This window comes from Labrus mixtus, chromosome 1 (assembly GCF_963584025.1).
Source record: "Labrus mixtus chromosome 1, fLabMix1.1, whole genome shotgun sequence".
In the NCBI taxonomy this organism is placed as follows: domain Eukaryota; kingdom Metazoa; phylum Chordata; class Actinopteri; order Labriformes; family Labridae; genus Labrus; species Labrus mixtus.
In genome coordinates, this window is record NC_083612.1 from 15,178,539 (window position 1) to 15,190,176 (window position 11,638).

The 11,638-nt window shown below is 40.1% G+C and overlaps 2 protein-coding genes across 2 annotated transcripts; one reads left to right on the plus strand and one right to left on the minus strand.

Annotated features, from left to right (window-relative positions):
* Nucleotides 1–105: 105 nt before the first annotated feature.
* On the plus strand, nucleotides 106–6,033 carry zrsr2 (zinc finger (CCCH type), RNA-binding motif and serine/arginine rich 2). Its single transcript, XM_061034789.1, has 11 exons — nucleotides 106–382; nucleotides 1,036–1,115; nucleotides 1,210–1,306; nucleotides 1,842–1,950; nucleotides 2,370–2,456; nucleotides 2,884–2,922; nucleotides 3,612–3,742; nucleotides 3,858–4,071; nucleotides 4,293–4,348; nucleotides 4,463–4,572; nucleotides 4,668–6,033. Exons 1-11 carry the CDS (start codon nucleotides 342–344, stop codon nucleotides 5,600–5,602), a joined length of 1,899 nt encoding a protein of 632 aa, XP_060890772.1. The 5' UTR covers nucleotides 106–341; the 3' UTR covers nucleotides 5,603–6,033.
* Nucleotides 6,034–7,394: 1,361 nt separating this feature from the next.
* On the minus strand, nucleotides 7,395–11,217 carry ap1s2 (adaptor related protein complex 1 subunit sigma 2). The gene is made up of 5 exons (XM_061034813.1): nucleotides 11,050–11,217; nucleotides 10,422–10,600; nucleotides 8,995–9,103; nucleotides 8,590–8,727; nucleotides 7,395–7,702 (listed from the first exon to the last, which is right to left on the minus strand). Exons 2-5 carry the CDS (start codon nucleotides 10,598–10,600, stop codon nucleotides 7,655–7,657), a joined length of 474 nt encoding a protein of 157 aa, XP_060890796.1. The 5' UTR covers nucleotides 11,050–11,217; the 3' UTR covers nucleotides 7,395–7,654.
* Nucleotides 11,218–11,638: the final 421 nt, after the last annotated feature.

Here is an 11,638-nt window from a genome sequence, read left to right on the forward strand (position 1 = left end):
CATTTTTTAATGCCCAGCTAGTTCCACACTCCAGTCCAGTAGATGGCGGTAATGCGCATTCAAGCTGGTTGCCATGCCAACCGCCATTAAGCCAAAAGAAGAAGCCATTTCTCTCACACCTCTTCCGCTACTACTCAGTAGCCACATGCCCCTAGCTAACATTCGCAACAAGTAGAGAATATTCGTTTTTGCTATTACTCCGATACACCAAATAAAGCCGGCATACAACGAAAGCCGTCAGAGTACATTTGGTCTAATGTTTTTAGCTGAATGCGGATAAGAAAAGTGAACTACTGCTTTGTTGTGCTCTGGTGCTAACTAGCTATGTTTCGTTAGCTGGGATGGCAGCATCAACTCCACAGATTTCATCTCTTGTTTTAAGGTCTGTGTCTTTTCGAGATAACTTGATAATCTAATATTGACTTGGGGGAAGACTGAAGTGATGTAAAATCTGTATAAATGTGATTAAATGTTTCCAGACCTGCAGCACAGTAACATTATGTTTTCACTACTTGTGAAGTTTTCTCTCAAATTAAATTCAGATTTTAAAGTAATAAAATCTAAAAGTAAAGTAATATTCGTATTTTTTCCCCCATTATTACCTGTTCAATGTTACCTAATCTAACCACAGACTGTCTCATAAAGCTGAACTAACAGGGCATCACTACAATCTCAAAGTATACTGAAGTACAGGCTGCTTTTAGTTATCTGACTACATGATTGTTGTTGTTTCATTACATCAGTACTTCCTGCAGAGTGTCTGTCACACTCCTTTCTCCATTGCATTCGTATCAGACAGTAATGATGTTTGAACCAGAAACATCCAACATTTGAGCTTTTAAACAGATGATCTGTGAAGCACAAAGAACTAACACTATATTGTTCTTATTTAGGAATTCAAAAGGTTATTACTTTTACCTGCTCAGGTTTCATTCAACACCTCCTCTCACCTTATGTCTGCATACTTAAAAGCACATTCACCTAAAAAGTTATTTTTTACAACTTTGATAAGTTTGTTTAAATGTTCCACTTCAGTCAGAAGCAACGTAAGGCTGCTCTGAGGAAAGAAAGAAGAAAACGGAAACGCCAAGCTGTCGCCCAGGCCAGAGAATGTGGTACGATGATTACTGAGTGTTTGTTTGAGTGTTTGTTGAAATATAAAACTGGTTTATTTCAAACATTTACCTGCACAGCATTTCTCTGTTATAGGTTTAAACAATGGAGCTAGCAATGAGCCTGTGGAGGAGGAGGAGGAGGAACTAAATGAGGTGGATGATGAGGATGATAATACTGCTGAGCAGGAAAGGTAGGTCGACATTCATTAGTTATTTTATGAATTGCAACGATGCAACAGTGCCGTAATAAAGTGTCGCCATCGTTATGTGATTATACTGATTCTGTAACAGCCTAGTGTTGGTGTCCCAGTGTGTGATTTGGAATAGTGTTGATATTTTTTTTTTTGGAAGAGGCATGATGTGTAATCAAGCAGCAGGAGCTTTACATACACACACTCTGAGAAATGCAGACATACACAGGGCTGTTTCCACCCTGCTGGCTCTGCTGTTTTACAGTGATTCCTTCTTGCCCCTGTAACGCCACTGTTACTACATACAATGCTGGCACAGTGGTGGGACGACTTAGTCCATTACCCCTCTATGACATTTACTTTGAAGGCGAGACATTACAGGGGCATGAATGTCCTGCCTTGAACTGGCAGTTTATATGGGGCTATTGTCAATCCCTTTACCTGCAGTTGTTCCATTAGGGATGAACAGAATCAAACATTTACATTTTATAGTTTTGAATATAGTTTATAGTTTTTCTGCCATGTTTTTTTAAAGAGTGTGTCAACATGAAGAGTGGTTGGAAAGAGAAAGGATTGCCCAGGAGGAGTTCAGGCTGAGGTGGGAGAAGGAGGAAGCTGCACGGAAAAGAAAAGAAGAAGAGGAGGTAAATCAGGAAGTACAATTCAGAACAGTTTCCACTGGTCTTAGGTTGTCATTGCTTCAGTCATAGGCACATGTTCAGGTTTTAAATAACTTAATCACAACAAACAGCTACTAATAACTGTGATGAAAATGTCCATATTCCTGAAGCCACATCATCACTATGTAGGGGTTAACAAGACTTTTCATGATTCTACTTCCATAAATGTCTTATTGAACGCTTTGTCAGCTACGAAAGATAATTCTAAATGTACTCCCCTATTACATCAACAGTGGAGCTTGACACGCGGGTCAACTGCCATCAGTATAGGCAGGTTGCTGTGTTGCACAATTATGAGCTACTTAACGTGCACACATGTGCTGAGGTGTTAGACAAACTGAAATGTTAATATTCTCTGTGTTTGTGGGTTTTTGTTGAAACAGCGGATGATCAAAGAAGAATGGGAGGCCCAGCAGAAAAGAGAAGAAGAAGAAAAAGAGCAGAAACAGCAGGAGAGGCGAGGCAGAGAGGTGAAACGGCCCCTGGGAGGATAGAAACAAAAGAAATATATCCTCTTCTATTTAATCTGAAGTATTCTAACTTTAAAGGAAAGATTCATATAATTGTAAAGATAGAAGTTTCTCTTACGCTGAGTGTATCCTCTGTCAAATGTGTTTTTACCTTGTACATGGTTCTGTGTAAATTTCCTTGACTGAGTGGCACAAACGACCATCCAACTCCTCCTTAACTAAGATGCACACAAAGAGAAAAACCCTCTCAGCTGTCACTACAAGAATGTATCTTTTACTTTGTGTCAACACAGTCCCTGAATTTGCTTCCCAAAAGTACAGACATTTTGAGTCCTTGTCAATGTGGTCTTAACACACGGTAACAGAGATGCTGCAGTATGTTGACCTCTACTCAATTTCACCAGCCGTTTCTTTACACCATTTGTAGGAAGCAGTTCAGAAAATGTTGGATGAAGCTGAAAATCAGGTAAAATCATACACGAAAATGTCAGTTTTCTACTCTCTGATTAAATCTATTGTTGTCTTTTTTCCCTTTTTGTAGTCAAAATAATACTGAGGTCAAGAATTGGCATTTGGTGGCAGAAATATTTGTTTATTTCAGACTCATCGTTACTTTATATTTTTAACTCCATGGGAAACAACCCTCTGTCCGACTGTCTAAGTCACTGGGTTTATTAAATTGTGTATTCTACTGCCTACCCCTGTGTATTCTAAAAGCTTGTAACTCAGTTTAATACATATTTGTTTTAAGTACAGTTACACCTCTCTCATAAAGAACAGTGGAAAATGAAAAAGGTGTCTCTGCTATATAAATAGCCATTTTAGGGCCTAACAAAAAAGCTGCCAAGCTCATATATCAGACTATATGAGCTTATTTCAGATCATTTTATTTGGTATATGTTTCCTAATAGGCAAAATGAAATGTTCTATTTATCAGAAGTACAAAGATAGATTAGCTCCTACTCAGAATACGTGTCTAAATCACAGTTTTTCCTTCTTAAAGCACTGAACATTGGACTATCTTTGACTTATCTGTGCACCTATAACTCTGTTGATTTGATTAGTTCTGTCCACACTTGTTAAGTCAACAACGCATCATTCTAAAGTCAAACTATGCAGGAGAAAAATAATCTCTTGTTCCTTCCTGACTTCCAGTTAGAAAATAAAGGACCTTGGATGAATCCAGAGGCTCCTGTGGCGGGAAACTCAGACAACTTTGGGACAGAGCGAGACGTCGCCAACTGTCCTTTCTTCCTTAAAACTGGAGCCTGTCGATTTGGAGACAGGTGCTTTTTTGTTTCTCTTTTAATTTGACTTTTCACTTCAAATTTGTTGACTTGCTTATTTGAGATGTGACTGCTCATTTCCTTTTTCCTTCTTTCTGTCTCTTAATGAGAGCAGGTGTTCACGGAAGCACGTTTATCCCACATCGAGCCCGACCCTGATGATCCGCAGCATGTTCATAACGTTTGGTATGGAGGAGTCCCGCCGCGATGACTACGACATTGACGCCTGGTTGGAACACAGCGAGGAGGAACTGCAGGAGTCTTTCCTCGAGTTCTACCATGATGTCCTACCAGAGTTAAAGAGTGTCGGCAAGGTCATACAGTTCAAGGTAGGGCGAGATCAGCACAGTCAGGGTGTAAAAGTGCACTTCAGTACCAGGCTTCCTGTGAGATTTCATGTCTATTTGTATTTGAAAAAAAACCCTGTAACCCACAGGTTTTTCACAACAATCACTGCTCATAAACAGTCCCAAAATGTCCCCATTTACTGGTTAAAATAATCAATCATTAACACAAAGAATACAAAAAAATCTCACCTTTTTCTTTTAAGGTCAGCTGCAACTACGAACCACATCTGAGGGGAAATGTGTACATTCAATTTGACACGTAAGCATCATGCAACCACTCCATGCCTATTCCCACAAGAATAAACTCTGCAATGTTTACATTTTAGGGTTAAAACTCGTCTTTTGTTCTCTCTTTTCTTTGTTGTCCGTCCAGAGACGAGCAGTGTAAAGAAGCCTTCATAAAGTTCAATGGGAGGTGGTATGCAGGCCGGCAGCTTCAGTGTGAGATGTGTCCTGTTACAAGGTGGAAGAATGCAATTTGTGGTGAGTTATACAATGATAATGATATGAGAGAGGAAATTCAATTTGACATAAATCCAGATTCACAATCTTACTTGTTTTTGTTTTTCCTCTTTAAGGATTGTTTGACCGACAGAAGTGTCCAAAAGGGAAGCACTGTAACTTCCTGCATGTATTTCGAAACCCTGGCAATGAATTCTGGGAGGCTGACCGGGACCTGCACCTGTCCCCAGACCGCACCGCCAGTAGGAGCCGCAGAGACGGGTGGCATTCAGAACGATACGGAGAACGATCTTGGAGGCAACGTCACGGCAGCAGAAGCCCACCGAGATCGGAGAGATCTCACAGCAGGCGAGACGGCGACCGGCGGAGGAGCAGGAGCAGAGAGAGGAGTCGAGAAAGCTGGACCTCCAATCAGCACAGAGAGGACCAATGGTCGTCCAGGTCCAGGCAAAGTGAGCGGAGGAATGATAGGTATCGCAGCAGAAGCAGAGACCGGTCGAGGAGTAGAAGTAGAGACAGAGAGAGAGACAGGCAGAGGAACAGGAGTAGAGAGAAAGAGCAGAAGAAGAGGAAAATAAGTGAAGAGAGAGACAGTAGAGACAGAGATACAGACACTCAGAGAAGAACTAAAGAAAGGTCCAGAAGCTCAAGCACAGAGGGAGTGAGAAACAAGCAGGGTACAGAAAGAAGCCCCAAGAAACCGGATAAAAACGAGGCAACCCCGAAAGACGATACAAACACAGGCCGTGCCCGCCACAAAAAGTCCAAAAAGAGCAAGAAGAAGAGTAAGAAGAAAAGCAAGAAGAAGAAGAACCATGTGGCTGAAGGGACAAGCTCATCTGAAGAGTCAGAAAAGGAGAAAGAGTCAAAGGACGATACAACAGAGAATGTGGATGCAGCCAGACGCAGTCAGGAGATAAACATCACGGAGCAGATTCAGATAAACGATGACGTGGATGAAAGTCCACATGTTGACAGGGAGAATATGTTCAGTCCTTCTGTCAAAAGTGAGGAGTTAGAAGAGGTCAAAATGCTCCAGCAACACTTGTAGTAAGATCAACTATATTAACTATTTAGACCGACGCATTTCGGCTCGTGGCCTTCATCAGGGTCAACGAAAAGTGAGGAGTTAAAGACAGAAACATGAGACAGCTGGAAAAGGTGATTTGAACACGTCTATGTTAGATTTATTCTGCTTTTTACCTTCAAAATATGTGAATGAGAAACAACTGTGCATCGATAAAGTTAGTTAGCAGCCATGATTAATATGTACATAGAGTATGTGAATATTTTATAAGGTTGTTGTTGCTCAGTAAAAACAAAAAAGGAACAAATGAGTCATTGGGTTTTCTTTTTGAATACATTTATTGTTCATAATTTTCAAATATAAGAAACAAAGTTGGCATAATGTGTTGGCAGTGTTGAATACAAAAAGTGATTTCCTCTTTTTCACAAATCAAAGATAAACTTGTTGAAACATGATGTCCAACCAAAACACTTTGTGGGTTCAGTAATGAAGATAAAAAATAGGACTGCCACACCATCGGGGGATGAGGAATATTTACTGGTTGCCTTGTTTTCCAGCTTCATTGCAGCAAGGTGAAAAAGTCAACAGAGATGAATACTAATAATGGAAACCCTGATATGAGCAGTTACTCTTCTTCTGTTCCTCCTTCATAAAGAAACTCGGACCGTTTTTTTAAGAGAAAAGAACGACTGCAATGATTACAATACTGGTATATTGTGGCCAAATAACCCCACATACATTTGTTCAGACATCGTGCAGTTCTAAATCCCTTTGCTGCCATGTTCGCCTTCCATAAAGAAGGTAAAACACAGTGTTCTTTGGTCATGTTAGTCTTCAAGATTTGAGCCAAAAGTATTATAATACCTAATATAGTCTCTTCAGACTGAGACCTAACCTTAGATTTATCCATTACAATTTCTGTGTAAACAAAATCAGTCAACAGAGTTCAGACGACACTGACAGTTTTACCAAACAAAACACTAATAACACTAAAACAGCTCAACTAGTCTTGGAAAAAAGGAAATATGAAAAAGGTCTGAGGATGAAATCACCAAACAGAAACTTCAACAAAGATACACGACGTTCTCACTGATATGGATTATGGGCAATCGTTTAATGTCAGTTGATTGGTGGGTTCATTCTACATGTGTGTAAGTGATTGTAACGGTGTCGGAGATTCCCTCAACAGCTTTAGCCCCAGTCGATGACTCTAGTGTGTTAAGGCTCTGTTGGACTGAACATCTGAGAAACACCCAATCTTGTTTTTTTTCCCTAAGACTGTATATCATTTAGAAACACTTTATACTGTGTTTCTAAAAGACTGCATGATCAAGACTTTTGAGTCTGTTTCACAACGTGTGCCTCTTTCTTTCAGTTGAAAATGGTACGGCTACTTGATTGCTACTTTGATGGTTTTGCAATATTGTACTGCATTTGTCTTTTCCACCTACCATGGTTACAATAAAGGGTAACCCAGTTATATTAACACAGCTTTTTTTTTTATCTTGATAAACACTTTAAGAACACTATAAGAACACTTTGCACTTTGCTAATCCTTTGTGAAAAGCTGTAAGTATTGTGAACATGGCCTTTGGGGTGAATCTGCTGACCAGTTATTGATCAAATCAATGCTCTACTGTGACATTGACATGATGGAAATCCACCAGAGGCACCAACTGCAGCTGAAGCAGCACCTCAGAAAGTCCTGTCTACCAAACAGCACACACGTCTCTGCTATCTGTGACGATGGATGATCTTGAAATGAGGCTAGAGTTTTCATGTCTTTGCTACATTTTTCTCTGTAGGATTTTTTAAGAAATGAAGGGAGTCATGTCTGCCAATAGTACAGGATACTACAGTGAGGGAACTTGTACATGGGGAACACATCAAACCACAGTTGGCACCACATTCAAAGCACATAACGGGATAGTACAGTACAGAGAAACACAGTACAAGGGAGGTGATTTTATACATACAACACTGACACAATCGGGAGAAGACACGATAGAGACATGGACATTTCCAGATGTGAATCTGGGGGGAAGAACTGCAGAGCAGCAGCAGCAGAAAGATGGTTTATGTGAGCCCAATTTCTTCTAAGACGCTCCGTGGTGCCTCAGCCTCCTGCAGATGAAGGAAACACCAATCAAAAAACGTTCTATCATCCTGTTACATGGTGGCAGAAAGTCCCCTCTCCAAACAGTTATTGAAGTACATCATTTATAAATGCAACGTCCTAAAAGCCTTTCCAGTGACGTTAACTTTTGACAGGCCTGCACAGTCAGCCAGGCTGCTGAAACAATACTACTGCATACCCTGCAGAAAAAGAATTCACTGAGCCCCGATTCTGTTGACTGCGAATGAATACAGATACAGAGGAAATGAAAACAGCTCTTGCTTTAGCACACTGAGGTATTAAACACTGCAAGCATAAATGAACCAGTTAGAGTGCATCAATTTGAGAATATGTCCCCCCTGGCTGGTTTTATATTTAAATTGTTTAGTGAATGGGCCGCCGGTAGCCCAGTGGTCAGTGCGCCCGCCCCATGTACGGAGGCTAGCGGATGACCCAGGTTTGAATCCGACCTGAGGCTCCTTCGCCACATGTCTTTCTCTCCCCAATATCTAACTCTATCCACTGTCCTTTCTCTATATAGGATCTAAAATCACCAGAAAATGAATCTGCTATAACTCTTATAATGGTTAACATTATTATTTTTAAGGCAAATATATAATGTGTTTGATGAATACAGCTCATGAAATAAATAGACTTGCTTTGTTTCTTTTTCTTGAATGAAAATACATTTTAAATCATTTGGATCTGTACTGTTGATCGGGTAAAATATGCTTTTATGAAAACATTTTGGTTTTTGAAAACATTAGGTGGGCATTGTCTGACTATACCCTTAATTTCAGAACGGCAGGACAACCAACAGTGCATACTGTTTATCTCACATTATTGATGACGATCTCACTGGTTCAGCGATCTGCTGATAAAGAATGGCGCATACCTCCTGCAGCAGGTCAGCTTGCTCGATGGCTTTCAGCACGTTCTTCTTGGACGTCTCCTGGGCCTCTCCGCCGAGCAGAAACTCGTCCAGGATAAAATAGGCCTTCTCAAAGTTGAAGATAATATCCAGTTCACACACCTGTGAGATCACAAAACACATCGACAGCAGTAGATCAGAGCTGATCCTGACATTAGCTTCATTCAGCAAACTTTCAATCCCCCCCTCCCCAACATACACACACACACACACACACACACACACACACACACACACACACACACACACACACACACACACACACACACACACACACACACACACACACACACACACACACACACACACACACACACACACACACACACACACACTATCTTTCAGCATGTTGTCATTACAGAGACTCACACTGCCAAAATATTTGTCCAGCAGCTCCACATATCTGTGGATGATCTCCAGGGTGATCAGCTCATTATCCTGATCCTCGACTGCACAGCAGAAATACAGGCTCGCATATCTGCAACAAAGTGAGAAATGAAAAGAGAGCTCAAGAAAATGCAGGGCATCCAGTCAAAAGCCAATCATGTTACTAATGTTACAAATGTCAGGGCCTGTGCTCTAACCCCCAACCCCATATTATTTATTTTCAATGAAGAGATAACATGGAGGCAAAAGGGCTTAAAACTCATTAAATGTCCTTACTGAATAACAAGCTTTTCCTTTCTTACGGTTATATGGTTTCTCTTTGTTGGCTACGGTGTTGTGTATCTAAGCTGTAAAATATCCATATATTTTTTCATTTCAAACAATCCTAACAAATAAACCCTTCCATCAACTTAAAAATGATTAAATTGCACTAAAAGGTAACAACTTCTGCGACCAAAAAGAATGCCTTATCGTGGATAGGATTGATTGCAGGGATGTTCATTTGATTGCATTAGATTGAGAAGGTGTGTAACTCGATGCATTTTGTTAGTGGTGCACAGATCTTCCAGTACTGCAGGACTGTGCAACACTGCCTGAGGTGGTTTTGTTGTTTGTCTCTATTTATTTGGTTTTTTGTTTGTTACACTGAACACATGATGGTGTGTCTGTCCTTCATTGTATGACTCAGCAGTCCAGTTTTCCAGACATAAATCTATCTGTGTACATTTGTATTGCTGTATTGCTTTTGTGTGTTGTTATTAGAGAGGTGGGGTTTCTGGCTTTCATCAGAACACATCAGAAGATGACTTTAATTATCAGAAATCTAAGTGTTTGAAAAAAAATTCACTGAATCATTAGTGTTCTTTAAGAACCCAAACAAGCCCTTAGCCAAATAAACAATTAACACATTGGATTAGTAAATCATCTGGAAAGTCAACAATGAAGACCACCATGAACTGTTTTTAAAAGACCACAAGGTCTACATGCCATTATTTTCTAGATTTTTGTCAACCACAGTCTTGTTCAAAAGAGAAATGCCATATGTGAAGTCTCTTCCTCTATTATCATGTGACCTAATAACAACTAAACCAACTACATGACAACTAAAAAAAACATATTTCTGTTGACCTTAAAGTGAATCTGGAGGTGGTACATCATGTCAAACTGTTCATCCCACTGTAAGGAATGAACTTTATCCGTCAGCATGATAAAAGAACTCGTCATTAGATTTTGCAAGACCTTAATTTAGAAGGATTGTGTTAGAAAGTGAGTTTCAAACCAAGTCAAAAAAGAGTAAGAACATTTAAGACCTCATCCAGACATTAGGAAAGTTTCTGACAATGTTTGAAAAAGACAATTCTGTTCATATCACCTGGGGACAAATAAAGTCTACAAAGTTATTCTCTCACCTTTTGTACACGATCTTGAGGTCCCTCCACTCCAAGAAGCTGCACATCTTGGGCTTCCTGGCCAGTATCGTCTGGACCAAGTCTCTGGAGATCTTCTTCCTCTCTTTGTCAGACAGAGGCACATACCATTTCTGCAACCGCAGCTTTCCCTGCCGGCTGAACAGCAGCATGAACTGCATCTGGTGGAGGTAGTGAAGTTAAAGGTGATTAATGGTTTCAATGCAATACACATTTAGTCAAACGCTTTAAAAAGGTCGATGTATGAAAATAAGGTGAAGAAAAGTACTATGAGATGAGCGTTTCAGCCATCCGCAATAGTGTTACATTTATGATTATTGTTGTGTTTGCATGATATTAAATGAATGCAGAAGCTACACTGAGTGAGAAACGCCCTGTCGGGGAAAAGATGCATTTTTTTCGAGGATAACACGACGAAGCCATCTGATCATTATTTTTACAAATAGATAATTAGGTGACTTTTACTTGCAGGGGAAACGTAACATTACTCTATGTTAGCTACACTTGCTAAATGTCCACATATTAACATCAACAACACGTTTAGTGTCATTTGCGCCCCCCTCCACTTAACTAGCTACAACAGACAAGAGAAGTCAACAAGACACGTTACCTTCGACCGGGCCGTCGATTTAGTTCCTTATACTGCTGAAAATTTCAGGTAAATTAAGCAAAACACATAAAACAAAGACTGTGAATGGTCACTTTCTGTTTCAGTAGGCTAGCTTCTTAGCCAGCCTGATGCTAAACCACTAGCTGGATGGTGTTTGCTGGGGAGATAACGTTACAGGAAAACGGCGTTGTGATTGGTCCAAAAGCCGCAGCCAGGACATTTGATTGGCTGATAGATTCCGTTATTCGCGACGTCACCCCTAGCAGGCAGCTCCGTCAACCTTTCACAAAACTTTACCAGTGTTGTTCACTTTTGTTTATTTTGTAGCAAAGCAATTAAAAAAAAAAAACCAAACAAACATAAAGAAAACAACAACGAATCACAACAACTTACAGTTTTAAACACCAATAAAGAGCGTAAAGACAAACGTAAGGCAATACAAGAGTTACATACCAGGAAATAATAAGAGCTTTCATTAGTTACATACATTACATTGCATGCATTAACTTCTATAATTTAAATTGTAGACGAAAATATGGTAGATGCATTGATTGGGGCAGATTCATATAGAAGCCCATTTCCGCTAGTT